A 24,892-nucleotide genomic window follows, 5' to 3' on the forward strand; every position below is an offset into this window, starting at 1 on the left:
CAAACTCGCGGCCTACGCGGATGACATCCTGTTCTACTTAACATGTCCGAGAATAACGTTACGAAATTTACTAAAACTAATGAAACAATATGGAGAGCTCTCTAATTTCAAAATGAATCCAACTAAATCCGAAACCCTTACTATCAATATAGCTAAGAAAGACCAAAATAATTATCAAAAGGAGTTCCCATTTGTGTGGGGGGAAAAAGGAAATAAAATATCTAGGTGTTAAAATAGCAATCTCAAAAGAGAGGATTTATAAAGTAAATTTCGTACCCATGCTGGAAGATATTAAAATAGAACTTAGTAGACTCACTGCAGGTCAGATATCCTGGGGGGGGGGGGGGAGAATGAATATTTTTAAGATGGTAATCTTGCCCAAAATCATGTATAAGATACAGATGTTACCGATTGCTTTACCCCAGAAGTATTTTAAGACTCTACAAACAATTTTACTAAAATTTGTTTGGCAGAGTAAAAAAGCTTGTATCAGCTGGGCAACCTTAAAAAAAATAAGACACAAGGGGGATGGGGTGCACCAGATATTAGAAGTTATTATGAAGCAGTAATTCTCACAAGAGTGATAGACTGGATTAGGGACACTAAGCAAAAAAGGTGGGTAAGCATGGAATACCAGATGAGCAACGTTCGATTAGGGAGTGTTATCTGGATTCCAGATAAATACAGGGAGTTAGGTAAACAATCACATAGCATTACACGGCACGCTATCAAAATCTGGGACAAAGTTCACAAGAGGGAAAAATGGGATTTCAATTCACCATTTATGCCATTAAAAGACTCAAAATATTTTGCACCGGGGTTAGAGAAGATATTTGGGAAATGGATTAAAAAAAATGCTCAGTTGAAGGATGTCATGACGCGAGATAAATTAAGCACCTATGAGGAATTAAAGGACAGAGGGGAGGTAATTGACATAAACGAATGGCGGTATGGCCACAGCCGTGTAGATCTGCGGAAGACCTACATCCCCTCGAGAGAATCAGTCCCCCCTCCCCCGAAAAGGTGCCAATTGTGGCACAGGAGGGGGGAGGAATCAGATGAGCGGAAGTTCACTTTAACTTTAAACCAACTAGGGATGTCCCGATACCGATACTAGTATCGGTATCGGTACCGAGCATTTCCCGAGTACTTGTACTCGGCTGAAATGCTCCGATGCTTCACCCGATACTTGTCCCCCTCCGTGCGGCTCTCCCCCCGTGCTGTATTCTCACTCTCCGTGCGGGTCTCCCCTCGTGCTGTATTCTCCCTCTCTGTGCGGCTCTTCCCCCGTGCTGTATTCTCCCTCTCCATGCGGCTCTCCCCCCGTGCTGTATTCTCCCTCTCCATGCCAGTCTTCCCCCCATGCTGTATTCTCCCTCTCTGAGTGCTGTGATAGATAGGAGGAGAGAGCAGAGTCTTGAAGGCAAAGAGAGCAAAGTTTTTTGAGGAGGAGGGGGTTGTCAACAGTATCAAAGGCTGCAGAGAGGTCACGTAGTATGAGTATGGAGTAGTGGCCATTAGTTTTAGTAGGTCATTAGTGAGTTTCAGTAGGGCAGTTTCAGTGGAGTGTAGCAAGTGAAAGCCAGACTGTAAGGGGTCAAGTAGGTTGTTGTCATTGAGGTAGGAGCCAAGACGATTGTAGACTAAGGGCCAGATTCAGGTACAACTCGCCAACGTATCCGTTGATACGCCACGTAAGTTGTAGTATGCGCCGTCGTATCTATGCGCTGTATTCAGGAAACCAGATACGCCTGAATTTCTGCTTGATCCGACCGACGTAAGTCTCCTTACACCGTCGTATCTTGGGTGCATATTTACGCTGGCCGCTAGGGGCGCTTCCATTGCATTACGCATCGAATATGTAAATGACCTAGATACGCTGATTCACAAACGTACTTGCGCCTGTCGCAGTAAGCTACGCCGTTTACATAAGGCGTACGTCCGGCGTAAAGTTATCCCTCATAAAGCAGGGGTAAGTCATGTTAGGGTATGGACGTCGGAACAGCCGTCGGATTTTACGTTGTTTGCGTAAGTCGTACGTGAATGGGGCTGGGCGTAGGTCGAAAGCATTGAGCCGACGTATCGTAGGGAGTATTTGCGACGTGATTCTGAGCATGCGCGCGCATGCGCCGTTCGTTCGGCCATGCATTTACATGGGGTCAAGCTTCTTTATAATACTACATGCCCACTGCCTTGCTACTTTGAATTAGGCGGGCTTACACCAGCCATTTTACGTTACGCCGGCCCAAGAAAGGGAGCAAGTGCTTTGTGAATATAGTACAAGCCTCTCTATGTTACGTCGGCGTATCGCATATCAGATGCGCTACGCCGCTCTAAAGATACGCCGATCTCTCTGAATCTGGCCCTAAGTGTTCCAAATGTTTTGACGCAAACAAAAGCAAGGAGATGGGTCTTAATTCTTCAGGCTGGTGGGATGCGATCAGTGCTTTTTAAGTATGGAGGTGATCAGGGCATGTTTTAGAGGGGAGGGGAAGGTGCCAGTAGATAGGGAGAGATTGAAGATGTGAGTGAGGAAGCATAAGATAGAAGAAGAGGGTGACTGTAGTAGATGTGAGGGAAAAGGATTCAGGGGACAGGCTGTAAGGCGGGCTTCTGAGAAAACGTTAGCAACCTCTTTGGTAGTAGCAAGGTCAAAAGAGGAGAGTGGATTTGTACAGGGTATGTTAAGTGGGTTAGATGTCTGTGCAGTAGAGATGTCCCCACGAATTGCATCAGTCTTATTTTTGAAGTCACTGGCAATCTCGTGAGCAGTGAGCGAGTTACTGGGTGGAGATGGTGGTGGAGAAAGTAGAGAGGTAAATATAGAGAAGAGACTGTGGGAGATGAACTGATGGAAAGTGAAACAATGTATTAGAAGCAGGATAGGCTTCTTTAAAGAGAATGGTTTACAGGGAACGTCTAAAGATGGATAGATTAGGGGACAGTTAGACAAATTGGGGTAGGGAGTTCCAAAGGATGGGAGAAGCTCTGGAGAAATCCTAGAAGCGAGTGTAGCACTACCCTCGTAGGAGCTGCTGGTTAGTTTTGGGCCTGCACGTTACCTCAACACTTGTTGTCTAGGAGAAGAAAGTCTGAAATAATTCCAATGTCCACACAGATGTAAAACCTCCAACTGTCAGGTTTTATTCTTTTGCTGAAACTTGTGAAGAAGGGGAAGGGAAGGTTCAGGTACACGGTACAGATCACTGGGGGAGAAGAAAACTAAACTTCAAAGTAATTCGCCACTCCCTCCTGAGTGGGTATTGCTCACCCAGATAGACCCCTCTCACCTGGCCTAGCAGCCGGAATGATGCACGAACAAGTTCGATAACAGTCTCTGCCACAGACTGCTAGAGAACAAATTGAGCGGTCCGGAATCCTCTGCCACAGGATGTATCACCCGAACTTCCAGCCGTACAGTTAAAGAGCCTTAGGACGAACTGTAGGACAACTTGAATTGTGGATCCCTCCTTAATAAGGTCACCAGGCTTATCCCGAGACATAAGCCTTCCGCTTGGTCTCCTCCAGGGCAGGTCCTCCCCCGGTTTCCTTCATTAAGTGTAGCTTCCTTCACTTAGATGGACAGCTTAGGATCCCTCTTGATTTGTAGACCCCAGCCAGCATAACTGGGCCTACTAGCAGAGATGCAGCCTCGGGCCAACGTGGTCCCGGGGCTGTAAATCACACAACACATACCTTGCGCCAGGAGGGCCACGAGGTGAAGGACCCCAAAACATGGTGTCTGCCCCTTAAGTATCCCTTCCCGGCATGCACAGCGGGGCACCACTCCCACTTGACTGCTCCCAAGAAAAGACACTCAATGACCTATGGCTTGCCCGTGTTCCAACACTGACCTGTGGGGGTATCGCCACCTACAGGCAACAGGGAGAAAATGCTATCAGGCACCGCCACTGCCAGGACAGAGGCTAATTTAGAATAAATCATACAGTCTGAGCCACCTTATCGCTCAGACACCCACTAAATTTAGCATAGCGCCCAGTCATTTGGGAGCAGGGCGCTACACGAGCATGCGAGGCGGTGACAAGGGAACTAGAGATCAGGAGGTCTTGGGAGGAACGAAGAGAGCGGCTGGGTTGGTATTTTGAGACTAGGTTAGTGATGTAGCTGGGGGCAGAGTTGTGGATGGCTTTGTAAATTATTGTTAGTATTTTGATTTTTGTTCATTGGGTGAGTGGAAGCCAGTGGAGAAATTGTCAGAGAGGGGTAGCAGACACTGAATGGTTGGTAAGGTGGATGAGTCTTGCAGCAGTATTCATGATGGATTGAAGGGGGGATAGTCTATGTAAAGTTATTCCAATGAGAAGGGAGTTGCAGTAGTCGAGGCGAGAGATAACCAGGGAGTGAATTAGAAGCTTGGTGGTGTCATTGGTTAAAAAGGGGTGTATTCGAGAAATGTTGCAGAGGCTAAGGCGGCATGATTTGGACAGGGATTATATGTCGGCCTAAAAGGACAATTCAGAGTCTAGGGTTACCCCTAGCACCCTGGCATGTGGGGATGGACTGATAGTTCTGCCACTGATCTTGACAGAGAAGTCAGGGGAAGGGGTACGTGGGGGAGGAAATATGAGCCTGGCTTTTGATTTATTGAGTTTGAGGAAGTGATATGACATCCAGACTGATATGTCTGTTAGCAAATCAGTGATGTGTGAGGAGACTGGTGGGTAGAGAGTTAGATGTGGGTATTATCGGCATATAAATGGTAGCGGAAGCCATGGGAGGCTATCAGCTGACCCAGGGAGGATGTGTAGATCGAGAATAGTAGAGGTCAGAACCTTGGGGGACCCCAACAGTAAAAGGAATTGTCGAGGAGAAAGAGGAGTTGTAAGTGACACTGAAGGTGCGGTGAGATAGGCAAGATTCGAACCAACGGAGAGCGCAGAAATAGAGACCAAGCAAAATTAGTTTTTTGATTAGGAGGGGGTGGTCAACTGTATCAAAGGCAGTGGAGAGGTCCAAGAGTAAGGGTACAGAATAATTATTGTTGGTTTTAGCTGTTAGTAAGAAAAAAACTAAATTTCATGTGCATCAAACGTATGGTGATAGTACGGATGCACTGGTACTAGGTGTGCCATCACCCCGATATTGTAGAATTGAACTAGGGACTAGTGAGTTGGGCTTTAAAGGCACACGATACAAAAATTGTAGAAAACTAGAAAAGATTTATTATGGATACAGAAATATCATAGAAACAGTTATGAATAAAAAATCACGAAGTGAAATTGAATTAACAACTGGTTTACCACACACGGTTAACATTCATTTTATGATTCTAACATAAAAAGCTTAAAATGAAAAGCATAATTATAAAAGTGTTATATCACAAGTGACCAGATGGTTATCCAGAGGAACAGGAGGATTTGCTCGACATGTTGCGCGCTTTTGGAATTAGCGCTTCCTCAGGAGCATAGATATCTCATTCTAATAAAACATATACAGGAAACAACATCAGTCTACAGGTATATGTACAGCAGGCAAATATTAAGAATTTTATGAAAAACAATAAAAATTATTACATAAGCGATACATACAAATATCCAACATGCAGCAAAAGTCGCATATTGGACAGTTAAATAAAAAACTATAAGGTATTATCTTAAAGCAGCTATGTGTAACAGAGCAGAAAAAAGCACCCCATGAGGCCTCCATGAGAAAAGGGGATGAATTACATAGAAACGAAGACACAAGAAAGAAAAATATACCAATATCAGATCAACTAATTTTATAGAACCAGAGCCAGGGATTTAAAATTTACAAAAAAAAAGAGTGGAAGAGCCTTACCATAAAATTGCAATTTTATGGTAAGCCTCTTCCTCTCTTTTTTTTTGTAAATTTTAAATCCCTGGCTCTGGTTCTATAAAATTAGTTGATCTGATATTGGTATATTGGAAATTATGATTTATACTTTCATAATACTATCCACAGATAATACTCCCCTATCTGGTTGAAACTAAATTTCTTTGGGAATTACAACCTACGATAGGCAAACAAGAGACCGCTCGTTGATTATCAACAACGCAGGACACCCTGTGTAAGTTATATTTAACCTTTTTAGGTCCTCTGCCAACGTTGGGTTGTTCACCACCTATTTGATGTGATGCATCACATACCCTCAATATAAGAATTCCTATATGATATGACACCGTTTTCTTTTTAACTTTTCTTGTTCTAATCTTTTTCTAATCTTCTTTTTTTTTTTTTTTTTTTCGAGCAAATCCTCCTGTTCCTCTGGATAACCATCTGGTCACTTGTGATATAACACTTTTATAATTATGCTTTTCATTTTAAGCTTTTTATGTTAGAATCATACAATGAATGTGAACCGTGTGTGGTAAACCAGTTGTTAATTCAATTTCACTTTGTGATTTTTTATTCATAACTGTTTCTATGATATTTCTGTATCCATAATAAATCTTTTCTAGTTTTCTACAATTTTTGTATCGTGTGCCTTTAAAGCCCAACTCACTAGTCCCTAGTTCAATTTTAGCTGTTAGTAAGTCGTTTGTGGGTTTTAGGAAATCAGTTTCTGTGGAGTGCTGTGGACGAAATCTATATAGAAGATAGACAGGAAGTGATGTCAGGTATAAACAGGAAGTTCCGGGAGAGAGGCGAGTCAGGAGGAAGTAGAGAGGGGAAATTGCTAGAAGTTGCAGCAGAGGAGGTAATAAGATCTTATTAATTTATTTACACCCAGTAACCCCCCAGCCGTCATGTCCGTCCTCTTCCTCCAGAGTCACTGTGATATCTTTTATCCACAATATTAATCACCTTTTTATATATGTAGTCACAGGACACTACAGGGGCAGATACCATCCAGAGAGGCTGAGTCTTTAGTCCTAGAATTACTGTTTATTATCCTCTATATTATAGTCCTATTATACAAAATATAGATGTTCTTTGATACTCATGCCCACCATTGAGGGGAAGCCCCTATAGATGACAACAAGCAGCACTAAAAACATGAGAGTTTGTCAACTTTATTTGGGGTATTTTGGGACCTTATACATTGTACATTGTAGTGTGACTTCAATCTTAGTGGGTATTATAGCTTTGGTAACTCTGCAAGCAACAGCTTTTAAAAATACAAACACTAGAGGGAAGCCGCTCCCTACACATGTGCCGATTCCTACTGGGGGAAACCCGACTATTAACCCCTTACATCTCCATCCTAATATTGTACAACCAATACAGTCCAGATAATTCTCTGTCTACAGAAAACCTGTATAGTTCACATGACCACATCAATGAAGATGGAGGAGGACTGGACTCACATGACTGAGAGGATACTAAACCTCACCCTGGAGATCATCTACCTGCTGACTGGAGAGGTGAGGAGGATTCTGGGAGGTCACATGACATCACTCATCTCTATTAATAAAACACAGACCTACCCGGAGAGGTGAGGAGGATTCTAACATGATATTCCTATTGGTTTTCCAATACAGAGATTTCATCTTCTGAAGTCAGGAGATCATATGACCATCACAGTGCCTCTATGTGACTCCCTAAAACCTGAGAGAGACAACATGCAGAAGATTCTAGAAGTCACCAAGAAGATGATGGAGCTGCTGACAGGAGAGGTGAGGAGGATTCTGGGAATTCTGGGAGATTATCCAGTAACAGACAAGGGATGTGTCTGGATGGTGACTGTATCATTGTGTGTGTCAGGTTCCTATAAGGTGTCAGGATGTCACTGTCTATTTCTCCATGGAGGAGTGGGAGTATTTAGAAGGACACAAGGATCTCTACAAGGACGTCATGATGGACAATCTCTGATAGTATCATTAGAACCTGCACGTTATCTGTATTATTACAATCTATGTAATGTTTTTATATATTCAGAGTGAAAACCTGAGAGATTGCAAAGTTGAGGTTAAAACAAGAAGAGGAGACGTATGTTTATTAAAATTAATGTTTTATTATGTTTTTCAGAGCGGAAACCACAGGGATAATAATATTGTTAAAGAAGAGTATAAACAGGAGGATGAGGAGTATGGAGTGATGGAGGCATTATCAGAAGGACAAAAGGGTATGATGGAGCCACCTAATACCAGGAGATGTCTGTATTCCCGGGATTCCACACAGGAAGGTCACACCATCCCTCACCATCATCAGGTAGATGAGGAACAATCACTGATAGTATCATTAGGATCTGTACATTATCTGCATTGCTCTAATTGATGTCATTTTTATTATATATTCAGAGTGGAGACCTGAGAGATTCTAAAGTTGAGGTTAAAGAAGAGATAAAAGAGGAGGATGATGAGGATGGGGTGATGGAAGAGTCAGAGTTTCTCAAAGAACGCAAAGATCTGTTCCAAGACAATATGGTGGGGTCATTCAGTGACAGAAACCCACCAGAGAGATATTCCCATCCTCTGTATTCCCGGGATTCCACACAGGAAGGTCACACCATCCTCCACCATTACATGGTTAGTGGAGTGGAGCATCTAGAACATGTACAAGTGGAAACGATGTATAGATTTTGTTGACGTGGTATCACAAGATTAACTCTTTCTTTACAGATGATGTTTTTGATAATTTTTTGGTTTAGGGTGAAGATCTGATAGATATAAAAGTTGTGGTTAAAACAGAAGAAGAAGAAGAGACCTTTGTGATGAATAATCAGCAGTCTATGGAGGAGGATGGAATAACGGGGACATTTATAGAGGAGGACACTCCTACAGAGATCAGCACAGGTGGGTCATTAACATTAAATACATTCCTCCACCCATACTGCTCACTGATTGGTCCAGAGTAAGGCAAGGACTGGGTTGAAAATAATCATATAATGAATTTGAATTTATTACGTCGTTTGCGTAAGTCGTTCGCGAATAGGGCTGGACGTAATTTACGTTCATGTCGAAAGCAATGAGGATTTGCGTCGGAATTTAGAGCATGCGCACTGGGATTTTTTCACGAACGGCGCATGCCCTGTACGTAAAAAAGTAACATACGCGGGGTCAACCTAATTTGAATAAAACACGCCCCCCTCAACATCATTTGAATGACGCGCGCTTACGCCGGCCCCATTTACGCTACGCCGCCGTAAGTTAGGAGGCAAGTGCTTTGTGAGTACAGCACTTGCCTCTCAAACTTACGGCGGCGCAGCGTAAATACGATACGCTACGCCACCCCAAGAAGGGGCGCAGCTACCTGAATCCAGCCCAATGTGTTTTTCATCTCCTTCCCTCTAATTAGAACCCCCAAACATTATATATATTTTTTATTCTAACATCCTAGAGAATAAAATGGCAGTGGTTGCAATACTTTTGTCATACCGTATTTGCGCAGCGGTCTTACAAGCGCACTTTTTTGGGGAAAAAATACACTTTTTTTAATAAAAAAATAAGACAACAGTAAAGTTAGCCCAATTTTTTTTTTATATTGTGAAAGATAATGTTACGCTGAGTAAATTGATAGCCAACATGTCACGCTTCAAAATTGCGTCCGCTCGTGGAATGGCGACAAACATTTACCCTTTAAAATCTCCATAGGCGACATTTAAACAATTCTACAGGTTGCATGTTTTGAATAACAGAGGAGGTCTAGGGCTAGAATTATTGCTCTCGATCTACCAATCGCGGCGATACCTCACATGTGTGGTTTGAACACCGTTTACATATGCGGGCGCTACTCACGTATGCGTTCGCTTCTGCGCAAACCTTTTTAGCTGGCTCCTAGATTCCAAGCAAATTTGTCAAACTATGCAATAAGATCTCTGACAGAACAATTCTCCCGGGTTACTTGCGCTGCTGGCTGTGTCGGGTGGAGGGATATGTCTGTATAGTCTCAGACCCAAGTCACTGAGTGCAGTCTCAGGAGATGGGAGGCAGCGGTGTGGGATCTCTGCAACCTGTCTCAGTTAAGTAAACAGTACTGAAAACCAACTACCGATCATTACAATATATCATTTATATGGCACATTATGTAGTCTTAAGCCCTGCACTTTATACTCTATGATATGTACCTCTCCCCCCGGAGAGGCCACTGGAAAAAATAGATCCAACCCGCCAAGGTACCAGGGTAGTGTCCTCCAGCAAATGTCTTTAACCACTTCCACACCAAAGGCCGTCATTTGACATCCTCGGCTTTCAGTGGTGATATCTGAATGATGGGTGCAGCTGCAGGCATCATCCAGATATCATTTTCAGCCAGCGATTCCCTACACCATAAGAACAATCATGGCAGCTGTTCAGTCGCTTTATCATTCTTACCCGGTGGCGGTGCTTCTCCGGGCTCGCCCAGGCAATCAGCGCGCCAGAGAAGGAATCCACCGGTGCCAGAAGGAAGCCATAGAGAAAACCGAGGAACAGGTGATCCCCGGCAATCTCTATGACTCTGAGACCCAGGCGCGACGTTATGACGGGCAGGCAGAAGTAAACAAAGCCGGGGACATGGCAGGAAAGCCTGAAATACTTCATTTTTTTTTTTTTAAGAAAGCACAGCGGAGGTAAGTATGACATGTTGTTTTTTTTGTTTGTTTTTTTAAACCTGAACCTTTACAACCCCCTTTAAAGTGTGACATGTGAGGTATCTATTTACTCTGTGTAACATCTTCTGTCACATTATACAAAAATTTTGGCCATTTACTGTTTTTTTTTTTTATTATTTTTATTCATGAAAGTGTTTTTTCCCCCAAAAAATTGGATTAAAAAAATCACTGTGCAAATACCGTGTCACATAAAAAGTTGCAATGAGCGCAAAAAAGTTGCAAAAAAATGATGATTTTACATGTAGGAGAGGAGTGCTGGAATTGGCGCGGGAGTGGTTACCTTCAAGTTCTATAAGGCCCTCAGCCAAGCACATGCCCCATGTATAGAGCTTCTAGGACTGAGAGAGCTCTGAACAGTCCTCCCAAATGTTTATTTTGCCCCAGCCACCTTCTGGGAACTCCCTCCCAGGGTTTGGCTGTGGAGGGATAACTATTAACCCACCTACTCTATTTCTGGAAGCTTCTTCCAGAGGCAGTTAGGTGCAATCAACCACCAGACTTGGGGAAATCTGATCAGACATAGAAAAAAGATTGCTGCTCCACTGAGTACAGCAGAGACCAAACAAAATATATCCAGCCTGGGGCAGTTTGATACATGTAGAGTACATTGCGTAGTTCTGATGCTATAGTAGTCTGTGACTTGTACAATATGTTACATACTTGTGACCCCTGCACTAGTATATAGTCACTACATCAGGGGTGTCCAAAGAGGGCCACATTTTTTGAAGTGAACATGTGTGAGGGCCGACCATTGAGTGAGTGAGTGAATAACTTGTATAGCGCTGCAAATGCGAACTGAATCGCCTCAAGGCACCTTTTTCCGTCCAGTGTCATCCTGATCCATCAGAAGAGGTGGGTCTTAAGTTTTTTCCTGAAGGCCAGATGGTTTTCTTCCATGCAGATATTTGTGGGTAGAGCGTTCCATAGCCGTGGTCCTTGAACTGCAAATCCTCGCCATTACCATGAATGCAGCCTTACCATTGCCATGAATGCAGCCTCTGAATGCAGCCTCACCAGTGCCATCAGTGCAGCCTGATTGAAGCCCATCTGCAGCCTCAGAGGGGACATGGAGGGGGGCAGGACAAGCACCAACAGATTTCATACAGGAGAATCTTCTGTTTACACGGTGGCCTTTTTAATACAAAGTCCCGCCTCCTTTGATAGACAGAACAGTCATCCAATGGCAGCCCAGGAGACAGGACTCCCCGTTAAAGACGCTGCCGAGTAAACAGGAGATACTCCTGTATGTAGTTTGACGCCGTTCGTCCCACCCCCTCCCTGTCCCCTCTGAGGCAGCACCGATAAATAAATTTTATATATATATATATATATATATATATATATATATATATATATAAATTACCGGGGGGGGGGGGGGCACATTAAACCAGAACATAGGGCGGACTTTAGACATACTTGCTCTACATTGTACGTTACATAATCCTGACCCCTGCACTATATACTCTATGCTGTACATTACATAAGGTCTGCTACTACATACTGTAGTCCTAACTTTTGTACTCTATACAATATGTTGTACATTACATAGTCCTGATTTCTGCCCTCTAACCACTACTACAGGTATATACAGGTATATATAAACATAGTATGTGTGCTCTTTTGTTACATTTATTTTCTACCAGCTGGAAATTTTATACCTGATGATTTGATTGGAGCACAGACTTTTACATGTTGATAATAATGTGATAACATCCTCAAACTTTGTGATTTTAAACAGAATGTGATAATGGGGGAGGAATCAATACCCAATGATGGTGGTCTTCAGGATCAGTCAAGTCTTCATCTTGGTTGTTCTCCCCATCCTCACTCTCTGACCTCTGGTAGGGCTCAGCCCTGATGTTATTCATGACTAAATCATGGACTAAATAAGGAAGTGCAGGACTTCTTGTGTTGGGAAGATGGCAATGAGTGATAGAGGGGGTGGGGACACTCGTCTATAATCCCCTCATCACTGTCACTCCTATAAAAGACAGTTCTTGTTTTTTCCTCACTCTCTGACTAAGGTTCATGAATAAAGAAATGATCTGGTAGGAGATCAGAGGACCCATTTACTAGTTACCCTGAGGGGGGAATTGTAAGATCCTCAGGCCGCGTACACACGATCAGTCAAAACCGATGAAAACGGACTGAAGGTCCGTTTCATTGGTTAACCGATGAAGCTGACTGATGGTCTGATGTGCCTACACACCATCGGTTAAAAAAACGATTGTGTCAGAACGCGGTGACGTAAAACACACGACGTGCTGAAAAAAAGTAAGTTCAATGCTTCCAAGCATGCGTCGACTTGATTGAGCATGCGCTGCCTTTTGACCGATGCTTTTGCATACTAACGATCGGTTTTGACCCATCGGTCAGGCTTCCATCGGTCAAACTTTAAAGCAAGTTCTATTTTTTTTTGACCGAAGGATAACTGACCGATGGCGCCCACACACGATCGGTTTGGACCGGTGAAACGAACCTTCAGTCCATTTTCATCGGTTTTGACTGATTGTGTGTACGCGGCCTCAGAGACAAAGCTGCTTGATGTGGGCGGAGTCCTGGTTTAGGGGAACCAATCTGCTCATGTCTAGTAATAATCTTTTTATTTCTATTTTAGTAGATGGACAGGAGATGAGGAAAACCTCAGAGGATTGTCTCACTTTGTCTCCAGACTGTAAAGTAGAAGATGAGGTCATCACACAGTATAGTCCAGGAGAAAACCCGACTACCTCAAATGTCCATCCGGCACCACACAGTGTAGATGGACCATCGTATTCCTCTTATCCTGAGGAACCTCAGACTGTGAGGGACGGTGCCGGACCATCGTATTCCTCTTATCCTGAGGAACCTCAGACTGTGAGGGACGGTGCCGGACCATCGTATTCCTCTTATCCTGAGGAACCTCAGACTGTGAGGGACGGTGCCGTCCTTCCAACAGAGAAGAGGATTTCCTGTACTGAGTGTGGGAAGAGTTTCCATTCTAAATCCAGACTTAATGAGCATAAAATCTCTCACACAGGTGAGAAGCCACATTCCTGCCTTGAGTGCGGGAAATGTTTTTCACAAAAGTCCGGTCTTTACAGACATCAGAAATCTCACACGGGGGAGAAACCGTATTCCTGTCCTGAGTGTGGGAAATGTTTTTCAGACAAGTCTGAATTTAACAAACATCAGAGAGTTCATACAGGTGAGAAGCCGTATTCCTGTCCTGAGTGCGGAAAATGTTTTTCACATAAGTCCAATCTTTATATTCATCAGAGATTGCACAAAGGTGAGAAGCCATATTCCTGTCCTGAGTGCGGTAAATGTTTTGCACAGAAGGCCAATTTTTTCAATCATCAGAGATTGCACAAAGGTGAGAAGCCGTATTCCTGTCTTGAGTGCGGAAAATGTTTTTCACAGAAGTCCAATTTTTATATTCACCAGAGATTGCACAAAGGTGAAAAGCCGTTTCCCTGTCCTGAGTGCGGGAAATGTTTTTTAAACCAGTCTCATCTTTACAGACATCAGAGATCTCATACGGGGGAGAAGCCGTATTCCTGTCCTGAGTGCAGTAAATGTTTTGCAGAGAAGTACAATCTTAACATACATCTAAGGTCTCACACAGGGGAGAAGCCGTATTCCTGTCCTGAGTGCGGGAAATGTTTTTCAGTGAAGTACAGTCTTGACCAACATCAGAGATCTCACACGGGGGAGAAGCACACCCTGATATACACCTCAGATATACTTCATGGCTGATTTTCATCATGTAAGAAACACTTCATAAGGAGATCAGAGATCACCAAAGACATGGATGAAGTGTTGTACCGTGTTGGCCATTGATGGCAGTAAAAAATAAAAATTGAGTAATTGCCTGTTGTTGGCTGAGTACATTTTGTGGTGTAATCTTTCACAAACACTTAAAGTCGTATTTTTTAAAAATATGAGCTAAACAAATGTGAGCAGAATTCACTCAGCCATTGCTAATGTTGCGCATTTTTTATTTCATACAGTGATTTCCTAAGACCATTGGCTCCATCTGTGGCCATAATGTGGTATTGCTCTATTTTTCCTGATGGAGGTGGTTCAGAAAAAATACCCCATTATGGCCTTTAGAAGGAGCTGACTATTATGGGAAATCACTGTGTTAATTGAACATTAAACTATGGCCTGAATTTATCACAGCTGGGCAAATACTTGTCCCACTTATCCAACAAGTGTTCTACTTATTGACCCCCTAGGTTACCATTTCAGTCATGGTTTCTTGGATTTTTACCTTCATTCACACAGAAGGAATGTACGTGCACTTTCATCGGATGAATTGCGATGACGTTTTTTATGAATGGACCCTCTAAATATCAGGAGACGTAAATTTAACTGGTGATTGGTGTGTCCCCCGGACACAGCAGATCACATTACCACTGTGTCCGGGTGATCATGTTGTCTTGTACCATGTGATTGCTGTGTCCAATCAAAATATTTAATGGAAACTAAATGTAAACATTGATTCTCTCTGTTCTCACACAGATCAGCTGTGAGAACAGAGAGAACCGATGCTGCAGCCTGTGAGTGTACCCTGCCCCTCACCCTCCATGTACACTCTCAGATTGCAGTACCAGTGTCGCTGATCACTGCCCCCAGTATAATACAAATAAACAGTGCAACCATCCCTCTGTAACCTGTCCCGGTGTCACCAGTGCTCATAGTAATTGGTAGAGGAAAAAAAGGATGGACAGCCGCACTCCAAAAAACCATAGGGTTGTCTTTTAATATAAAAATGCACTACAAAAACAAGCAGAGAACGGGAATAACAGCCTACGCATTTCACACTACAAATCAGTGCTCATAGTAACACTGCCATATCCCATACCAACGTCCTGATCACCTCCATACACGTTATCAGCGTCCTGATCAACTTCATACACCATACAAGCATCCCGATCAACTCCATGCACCATACAAGCATCCCGATCAACTCCATACACCATACCAACTGTCAGGGCTGGGCTCAGCCCTTCCTTCTCTGAGCTAGCCGCTCAGTTGTCGGCTAATTGCCAGCTCCTATCTCTCTACAGTGACTCACCTGTTGATGATCCGACTCGTCAGTCCTGCCTACTTAAGCCTTTCAGTTCACTTGCTCTCTGCCTTCGCCTTGGTCAACATCACAGAGACTTTCTCCTGCGTTCCTGTTGAAGACTTGCTCGGCTGACATCCCTTCTATCTCCTAATCCTGCTTGCTGTTCTACTACGTATATCTCTGGCTGTCTGACATTTGGCTTTGGCTGATTATCCGATCCGGTTTCTGAACTCTGGTTATGTTTTGAGTACGCTTACTCTGTTTACCTTTTCATTATTATTATTATTAACCACTTCCCTACCGTAGGACGTCATATGACGTCCTGGACTTTAGGGGGGATATCTGAATGATGCAGCTACAGGCATTCAGATATCCTTCTTTTCAGGCGCACCATTAGAATGATCATAGCGGCGGTTCCGCCGCTTGATCGTTCTTGTAGGCGTCCCCCCTCCCGCCGCCATCCGGTGCTTCTCTGGGCTCTCCCGTGCCATTGGAGGCGCGGAGAACAAATCGGCCGCGGCCGGATGAGGAGGATAGAGATTTCCTCCGACGGTCATAGAGATGACCGGTGACCTGGTCACCGGTCCACTATGACTGTCGGAGGCCCAGGTGCGACGTTATGAAGTCACGCCCGGGTACGCAGAAGTGAATTTTTTTTTCCCGATCTCATGCTTTCCAGCCTGGAGGAGAGATGCGGGGTCTTATTGACCCCGCATATCTCCATAAAGAGGACCTGTCACACACTATTCCTATTACAAGGGATGTTTACATTCCTTGTAATAGGAATAAAAGTGCTCGCGCTCAGAAGCGAATGCGCACATAAGTCCCGCCCACATATGTAAACGTCGTTCAAACTACACATGTGAGGTATCGCCACGTGCGTTAGAGTGAGAGCAATAATTCTAGCACTAGACCTCCTCTGTAACTCTAAACTGGTAACCTGTAAAAAACATTAAAGCATCACCTATGGAGATTTTTAAGTTCCTTAGTTTGGCGCCATTCCATGAGTGTGCGCAATTTTAAAGCGTGACAAGTTAGGTATCTATTTATTCAACGTAACATCATCTTTCACATTATACAAAAAAATTGGGCTATCTTTACTCTTTTGTTATTTTTTAATTCATGAAACCGTTTTTTTCCCAAAAAAAGGCGTTTGAAAAATTATTGTGCAAATACCGTGCGAGATAAAAAAGTTGTAATGACTCCCTAGGGTGTCTGCTATAAAAATGTATATAATGTTTGGGGGTTCTGAGTAATTTTTAGCAAACATTTTTTACATGAAGGAGAGAAGTGGTTAAACACGTGTGATTTAACTGTACTTCTGTCTTGGTCTGATTCATGGTTTCTAACACCGACGTCCTGATCACCTCCATTCACCAAAGCAGCATCCTGATCAACTCCATACACCATACCAGTGTCCTGATCACCTCTATACACCATACCAGCATCCTGGTCACCTCCATACCCCATACTATCATCCTTATCACCTCCATACACCATACCACTCTACTGATCACCTCCATACACCATACCAGCATCCCGATCAACTCCATACACCATACCAGCGTCCTGATCACCTCCATACACCATACCAGCATCCCGATCAACTCTATACACCATACCAGTGTCCTGATTACCTCCATACACCATATCAGCATCCTGGTCACCTCCATACCCCACACTAGCATCCTTATCACCTCCATACACCATACCACTCTACTGATCACCGCCATACACCATATACGCATCCTGATCACCTCCTTACACCATACCAGTATCCTGATCACCTCCATACACCATACAAGCATCCTGATCACCTCCATACACCACACCAACATCCTGATCACTTCCATACACCATACCAGCGTGCTAAACACCTCCATAACCCATACCAGCATCCTGATCACCTCCATACCTTATACCAATGTCCTGATCACCTCCATACCCCATACCACTGTACTGATCACCGTCATATTAGCATCCTGATCACCCCATACACCATACCAAAGTCCTGATCATCTCTATATCACATACCACATATCACATACCAGCATACAGATCACCTCCATACACCATACCAGCATACTGATCACTGTCATACCAGCATCCTGATCACCTCCATACACCATACAAGCATCCTGATCACCTCCATACACCACACCAACATCCTGATCACTTCCATACACCATACCAGCGTGCTAAACACCTCCATAACCCATACCAGCATCCTGATCACCTCCATACCCCATACCACTGTACTGATCACCGTCATATTAGCATCCTGATCACCCCATACACCATACCAAAGTCCTGATCATCTCTATATCACATACCACATATCACATACCAGCATACAGATCACCTCCATACACCATACCAGCATACTGATCACTGTCATACCAGCATCCTGATCACCTCCATACACCATACCAGTGTCCTGATCACCTCCATACACCATACCAGTGTCCTGATCACCTCCATACCCCATACCAATGTCCTGATCACCTTCATACACTATACCAGAATCCAGATCATCTCTATACCAGCTCCCTGATCACCATCATAGCGGTGTCCTGAGAAATATTACTGTATATAGGACTGTTGGAGATCATGAATTCCATTCACATATCAGTGCTGCCATGTTTGTCCTCCCTACAGCCTGCTAACAGACTACCATCATCACATTGGATATTTCCAGCAGCAAGATCAATTATAAAAGATCCAATGGAAGAACAATGGTAAAGGACAGCAAGGCAAACAATAAAAGAAAACTAAACGGTTTGATGAATCTGATGAAGACTTTCCTTCACTGGTATGAGAACATCCCCAGACAGGGAAAACACTGCCTACATGATGATAATGCTTTGGGCTGCACAATAAGCAGGACACAATGTGGCCCTTGGGCTGCAGATTGATCCTGAACCATCTTGTCATTAGGGATGAGCCGTACACCCCCTGGTTTGGTTTGCAGCAGAACATGCGAACAGGCAAAAAATATGTGCGAACACCGTTAAAGTCTATGGGACGTGAACGTGACAAATTCAAAGTGTTAATTTTAACCCTTTTATAACTGCCTTTTTTTGACATTTGTTGCTTGAAAGTTAAAATCGATATTTTTTGCTAGAAAATTACTTAGAACCCCCAAACATTATCTATATTTTGCCCCTTGTTAAATTTTTCTCCTCCGCTTCTGAGCCCTTCCCCTTCCTATATAATAAGCCTATGCCGTCCGTCCTAACAAGTCTGTTGATAAAGGAGCGCTGCTTGCCGTGCGATCGCAGTGCGCCTGCTCAGAAAACGCGTCCACTATTGGTGTTGCCATCTCTCTGCTGCCACCCCTGCCCTGAGCCTCAGTCTGACATCGAGTTCATAGTTACATAGTTAGTCAGGTTGAAAAAAGACACAAGTCCATCCAGTTCAACCACAAAAAAAATACACAAACAAAATAAAAAACATAGTACAATACCATACAACAAACTCCATACCCACAGTTGATCCAGAGGAAGGCAAAAAACCCCAGCAGAGCATGATTCAATTTGCTACAGCAGGGGGAACAAAATTCCTTCCTAATTCCCCAAGAGGCAATCGGATTTTCCCTGGATCAACTTTACCGAGCTGGCCAGAACCACCTCTGGAGGGAGTCTGTTCCACATTTTCACAGCTCTTACTGTGAAGAAACCTTTCCGTATTTGGAGATGAAATCTCTTTTCCTCTAGACGTAAAGAGTGCCCCCTTGTCCTCAGTGTTGACCGTAAAGTGAATAACTCAACACCAAGTTCACTATATAGACCCCTTATATATTTGTACATGTTGGTCATATCCCCCCTTATTCTCCTCTTCTCAAGAGTGAATAAATTTAGTTCCTCTAATCTTTCCTCATAGCTGAGCTCCTCCATGCCTCTTATCAGTTTGGTTGCCCTTCTCTGCACTTTCTCCAGTTCCCAGATATCCCTTTTCAGAACTGGGGCCCAAGACTGAACTGCATATCGCAGATAAGGTCTTACTAATGATTTGTATGGGGGGGCAAAATGATATCTCTGTCTCTGGAGTCCATATCTCTCTTAATACAAGAAAGGACTTTGCTCGCTTTGGAAACCGCAGCTTGGCATTGCATGTTATTATTGAGCTTATGATCTACCAAAACCCCCAGATCCTTCCTCCATACCACCTCAGCGAGCACTGAAGCAATATAGATGAAGGGAGCAGCCTGTAGGAGTGGCCACCTTGACTACATTAGGACCGATATGCTCATAATATTACATCTAAATGTGAGTGCATAAACCATATGCTTATTAAAGTTTTTCTGTTCAAACGTATACTCTGAGGCCCCGTACACACGACCGAGTTTCTCGGCAGAATTCAGCCAGAAACTCGATCGGAGCTGTATTCTGCCGAGAAACTCGGTCGTGTGTACACTTTTCAGCGAGGAAGCCGACGAGGAACTCGTCGGGCCGAAAAGAGAACATGTTCTCTATTTCCTCGTTGTTCAATGAGGAAAGTCGGCCCGCCGAGATCCTCGGCGGCTTCAACCCTGAACTCGACGAGGAACTCGATGTGTTTGGCACGTCGAGTTCCTCGGACGTGTGTACGGGGCCTCAGAGGTGCCTCTTTCCTTGTTGTTCTTTTGCAGTTTTGGAACCTGGTTTCTGTTCTCCATGACGGCAGCCCTAAGAGCCCCTGGACATTGTCCCCTTATCTTCCCCATACACTAACTTCTTTTACATGGACCCTGTGAGACTATTGTTGCGTTCATGACGTGAAAAATATATATTTTTTTATGTCAATAAAAAAGACCGTGTGTGAGCTCCAGAGCATTTTTCGCAAAGTGAAAAATGGCCATTAAAAATTTAGAACATGCTCTAAATTTTCGCATTGTTTTTCACGTCGTGAAAATCGGTCGCGTGTAGGCTTAAACTACGTGAAAAAAACGTGCATGCTCAGAAGCAAGTTATGAGACGGGAGCACTCGTTCTGGTAAAACTATCGTTTGTAATGGAGATAGCACATTCATTACGGTGTAACAGACTGAAAAGCAGGAAGACTGAAAAGCGCAAATCGTCTCTCACCAAACTTTTACTAACACAAAATCAGCAAACGCAGCCCCAAGGGTGGCACCATCTGAATGGAACTTCCCCTTTATAGTGCCGTCGTACGTGTTGTATGTCACCGCGCTTTGCTAGAGCATTTTTTTTCACAATCTTGTGTAGGCAAGGCAGGCTTAACAAGAATTGGGTTGAAAAAAAGTTTTTTCTAGACCATTAAAAATGGTCGTGTGTGCGCAGCATATGTAATTGGGGGAAATAAATGAGTCTTAGCCCTTGCGCGTATACCTGTATTTTTTATACAGTATCCCAACATGCAATGCAGAACTTTCTCTCTGCCAATTGCCAGGGCTGTAACATATTGAAGAGAGGAGGGAATGAAAGAATGGACTTTATAGGCACTTGTATATAAAAATACAAAAATTTAATAGTACATGGAAAATAAATACAAATAAAGAAAAAAGATTAAATTAATGTTGAACACAGTATAGGTTATTGAAATACAAAAGAAGTGGGCCGTGCTGAGTGATTCTCTTGGTATAGAACTCTGAAGGCCTTCAATTGGCACGTTGGTCCACTCTTTGTTCAATCCTTAGACCGTGTATGATTGTTCCAGATAGTGCTCTACTAGTTTCACGGATAGATTCCGCTTCATCGGGAGCTTGGAACATATAAAATGGTTAATGGTTCAAATGAGGAGCTTTATGTACAGAGGCACCACCCTGCGGAGGAATCCACCTCCTGAATGACCCAGCCGGGTCAAAACACGGATATGGGATCCTATGTGGCAAGCGCCAATGGCACCCGTCGGACCAATCCTGGATTAACCTAGGGGGGACCACTGGTACTGAAAAAGATAAACAAAACTATATGCCGCTGAAGTAGAACAAAGGCACACAATAGCAGCGTTACCGGAGCCAATCAGTGTGTATGGGTTGCTGGAGGACTAGAATTTCCTGGCCACCGCAGCAGCGATTGTGACTGCAGCTCAGCTCCACTAGCTCGTGGAGCTGAGCTGCAGTCACAATCGCTCATAGATCCTGCTCACTGGTATTCAGGGAGCACTCTAAGGCCCCGTACACACGACCGGATCTGTCCGCTGGGATTTATCCGCGGATCAGTTCCAGCAGACAAATCCGGTCGTGTGTATGGCCTAGCGGACATTTGTCCAGCCGACCGTTTTCCAGCGGATAAAAATTTCTTAGCATGCTAAGAAATCTATCCACTGGAAACCTGTCCGTCGGACTGATCCGGTCGTCTGTACAGACTCACCGGATAAGTCCGACCGATCCCCATCCCTTGCATGCGTCGAAGTGATTTGACGCATGCATGGAAGTATTTAACTTCCAGGGTCGCGCACGTCGCCGCGTCATCGTCGCGGCGAAGGCGCGGCCACGTCACCGCGTATGTTTTCCGCGGGGATTTTGATCTGATGGTGTGTACAGCCATCAGATCAAAATCCGGAGCAGAAATGTCCGATGGAAACGGTCCGGCGGACCGTTTTCATAGGATATCCGCTCGTCTGTACAGGGCCTTAAGTTTCCAGTCTCGTGACCTCTGATGTGTAAATGGAGCTCCCTTCTAGCAGCCATAAGGGCATCAAAACTGGCAGGGGTAGGGTCTGTAATATACACCTAAACTTGAGCAGTAATATGATCTTGAGGGGCTTTGGTGTCGGCAGCCTGGTCTTTCTGAACCGTTGTAATGGCTGAGATGAAATGTCCCCTAGTACATGCCTTGAAGGTGTCCCAAGTGATAACGGGTGTCGGAGCCCTTGTTTCAGAGCCAATAATTGTCCAATAGGGGAGGAATTGCGTTAGATACATCAGGGTGGGAGAGTAAATAGGTATCTAAATGCCCCACTAATTAAGGTGACCAGATTTTTAAAATGAAATCCGGGGACATATTTTTTCTTTACTAGTAATGGCAACAATCAGTGACTCTCTGCCCGTCGCCGCCCACCTCACAGCCTCTCAAGTCTTACTCGGGCCCCGGCTACTACTGGATGGGGAGCGGAGGAAGATCACTCTGCCAGGGAAGGCAAGGAGATAGGGAGGTGGCTGACCAGGATTTGAGCTAAGGCAGGAGAATATGCGAGCAAAGCTGAATGGGCATGCGCCCGAAACGGAAGAAATATTCCCTCCGCTCCGACCAGCACATGATCATCAGAAAGGGGCACAGATAATGGAAAAAGATACACCCCCTAAGCTAGTAGGAACGGCGGAGCGGGGGGGGTGTATTTCTAATTTTTTTATTTTAATTCTGCACTGACTGTCTTTGAAATTGCCCTTGCCCCTTAATAAATCCACTAAATCCCCACTTACAACTCTACTTCCTCCTCTCCTCTTCCTTTCTCTGTTGTGGTTCCCCAAGTTTCTGTTCTTGAACCTCTCCTATTCTCAATCTAAACCTCCTCCCTGGGTCAGTTGATTGCCTTCCATGGCTTTCAATACCATTTCTACACCAATGACACCCGAATCTATTTCTCTACCCCTCAGCTCACTCCTTCAGTCTCCTCGCACATCACTAATTTACTAACAGACATATCAGCCTGGATGTCACACCACTTCCTCAAACTCAATGGGCTAGATTCAGGTAGCCGGGCGCATTGTTACGGCGGCGTAGCGTATTGTATTTACTCTACGCCGCCGTAAATTTAAGAGGCAAGTGCTGTATTCACAAAGCACTTGCCTCCTAAGTTACGGCGGCGTAGCGTAAATGGGCCCGGCGTAAGCTCGCCTAATTCAAATGAGGATGAGGGGGCGTGTTTTATGTAAATGGGTGGTGACCCAATGTGATTGACGTTTTTTACGAACGGCGCATGCGCCGTCCGTGTACATATCCCAGTGTGCATTGCTCCAAAGTACGCCACAAGGACGTATTGGTTTTGACGTGAATGTAAATTACGTCCAGCCCTATTCGCGAACGACTTACGCAAACGACGTAAAAAATTCAAAATTCCACGCGGGATCGACGTCCATACTTAACATTGCGTACGCCTCATAGAAGTAGGAGCAACATTACGCCGGAAAAGCCTTACGCAAACGATGTAAAAAAATTCCGCTGGGCGCACGTACGTTTGTGAATCGGCGTATCTAGGTAATTTGCATATTCTACGCCGAAAACTACGGAAGCGCCACCTAGCGCCCAGCGTAAATATGCACCCTAAGATACGACGGCGTAAGAGACTTAGGCCAGTCGGATCTTAGCCTAATTTCGGCGTATCTTGCTTTCTGAATACAGAAAGAAGATACTCCGGCGCAGCTTTGAATTTACGCGGCGTATCTATAGATACGCTGGCGTAAATTCTTGCTGAATCCGGCCCAATCTGTCCAAAACCAAGCTCATAATATTTCCTTCCCCACGTGCGTCTTCCCCTGATATCTCTCTGTCAAAATCAACAGCTCAACTATCAACCCATCCCTGCACGCCAAGGTTCTAGGTGTAATCCTGGACTCTGAACTCTCCTTTCGGCCTCACATCTATTCACTGTCCAAAGCTTGCCGCCTCAACCTCAACAACTAGAAAAAATGTCCCTTCCTAACCAATGACACCACAAAGCTCCTAGCTCACTCCTTGGTCATCTCTCACCTCAACTACTGTCACTCCCTTCTCATTGGCTAACCTTTACATAGGCTATCCCCCCCTTCAGCCTGTCATGAATGCTGCTGCCAGACTCATCCACCTTACCAACTGCCCAGTGTCTGCCACCCCTCTCTGCCAATCTCTTCACTGGCTTTTGCTCACCCAACAAATAAAATTCAAAATACTAATAACTTACAAAGCCATCCAGAACTTGTCCCCCACCTACATCACTAACCTGGTTTTAACCACATGCCAACCAGCGCACAACGATATACTGGGCAAATGGGCGTACAGGTATGTCCCCTTTAAATCGCGGTGTTGTGGGCAAGCGCGCCGCATGCTCCATGGCCGTGCCCGCGGGACCTGCATACTCGATGTCCGCCGGTGTCGAGCGATCGGGTCACGGAGAGGCAAAACGGGGAGATGCCTTTGAAAACAAGACATTTCCCTGTTCTGCCTAGTGACAGGACAGTGATCTACTGCTCCCAGCCCCCTCACAGTTAGAATCCCTCCCTAGGATACACTTAATCCCTTCAATGCCCCCTAGTGTTTAACCCCTTCCTTGCCAGTGTCATTTACACAGTAATCAGTGCATTTTTTTTTTATAGCACTGATCGCTGTAAAAATGACAATGGTCCCAAAATAGCGTCAAAAGTGTCCGATGTGTCCGCCAAAATGTCGCAGTCACGATAACAAT

The 24,892-nt window shown here is 44.4% G+C and overlaps 1 protein-coding gene across 1 annotated transcript in view; it reads left to right on the forward strand.

The window, feature by feature from the left end:
* Positions 1-10,202: 10,202 nt before the first annotated feature.
* Positions 10,203-24,892, forward strand: part of LOC120935528 (zinc finger protein 420-like) — a 36,117-nt gene continuing 21,427 nt past the window's right edge. Inside the window, exons 1-2 of the mRNA XM_040347578.1 lie at positions 10,203-10,387; positions 13,405-14,203. Of these exons, the coding sequence (XP_040203512.1) occupies positions 10,203-10,387; positions 13,405-14,203 (984 nt within the window). The remainder of the gene's footprint in view (positions 10,388-13,404; positions 14,204-24,892) is intronic.

Source organism: Rana temporaria, chromosome 4, assembly GCF_905171775.1.
Source record: "Rana temporaria chromosome 4, aRanTem1.1, whole genome shotgun sequence".
Lineage (NCBI taxonomy): Eukaryota > Metazoa > Chordata > Amphibia > Anura > Ranidae > Rana > Rana temporaria.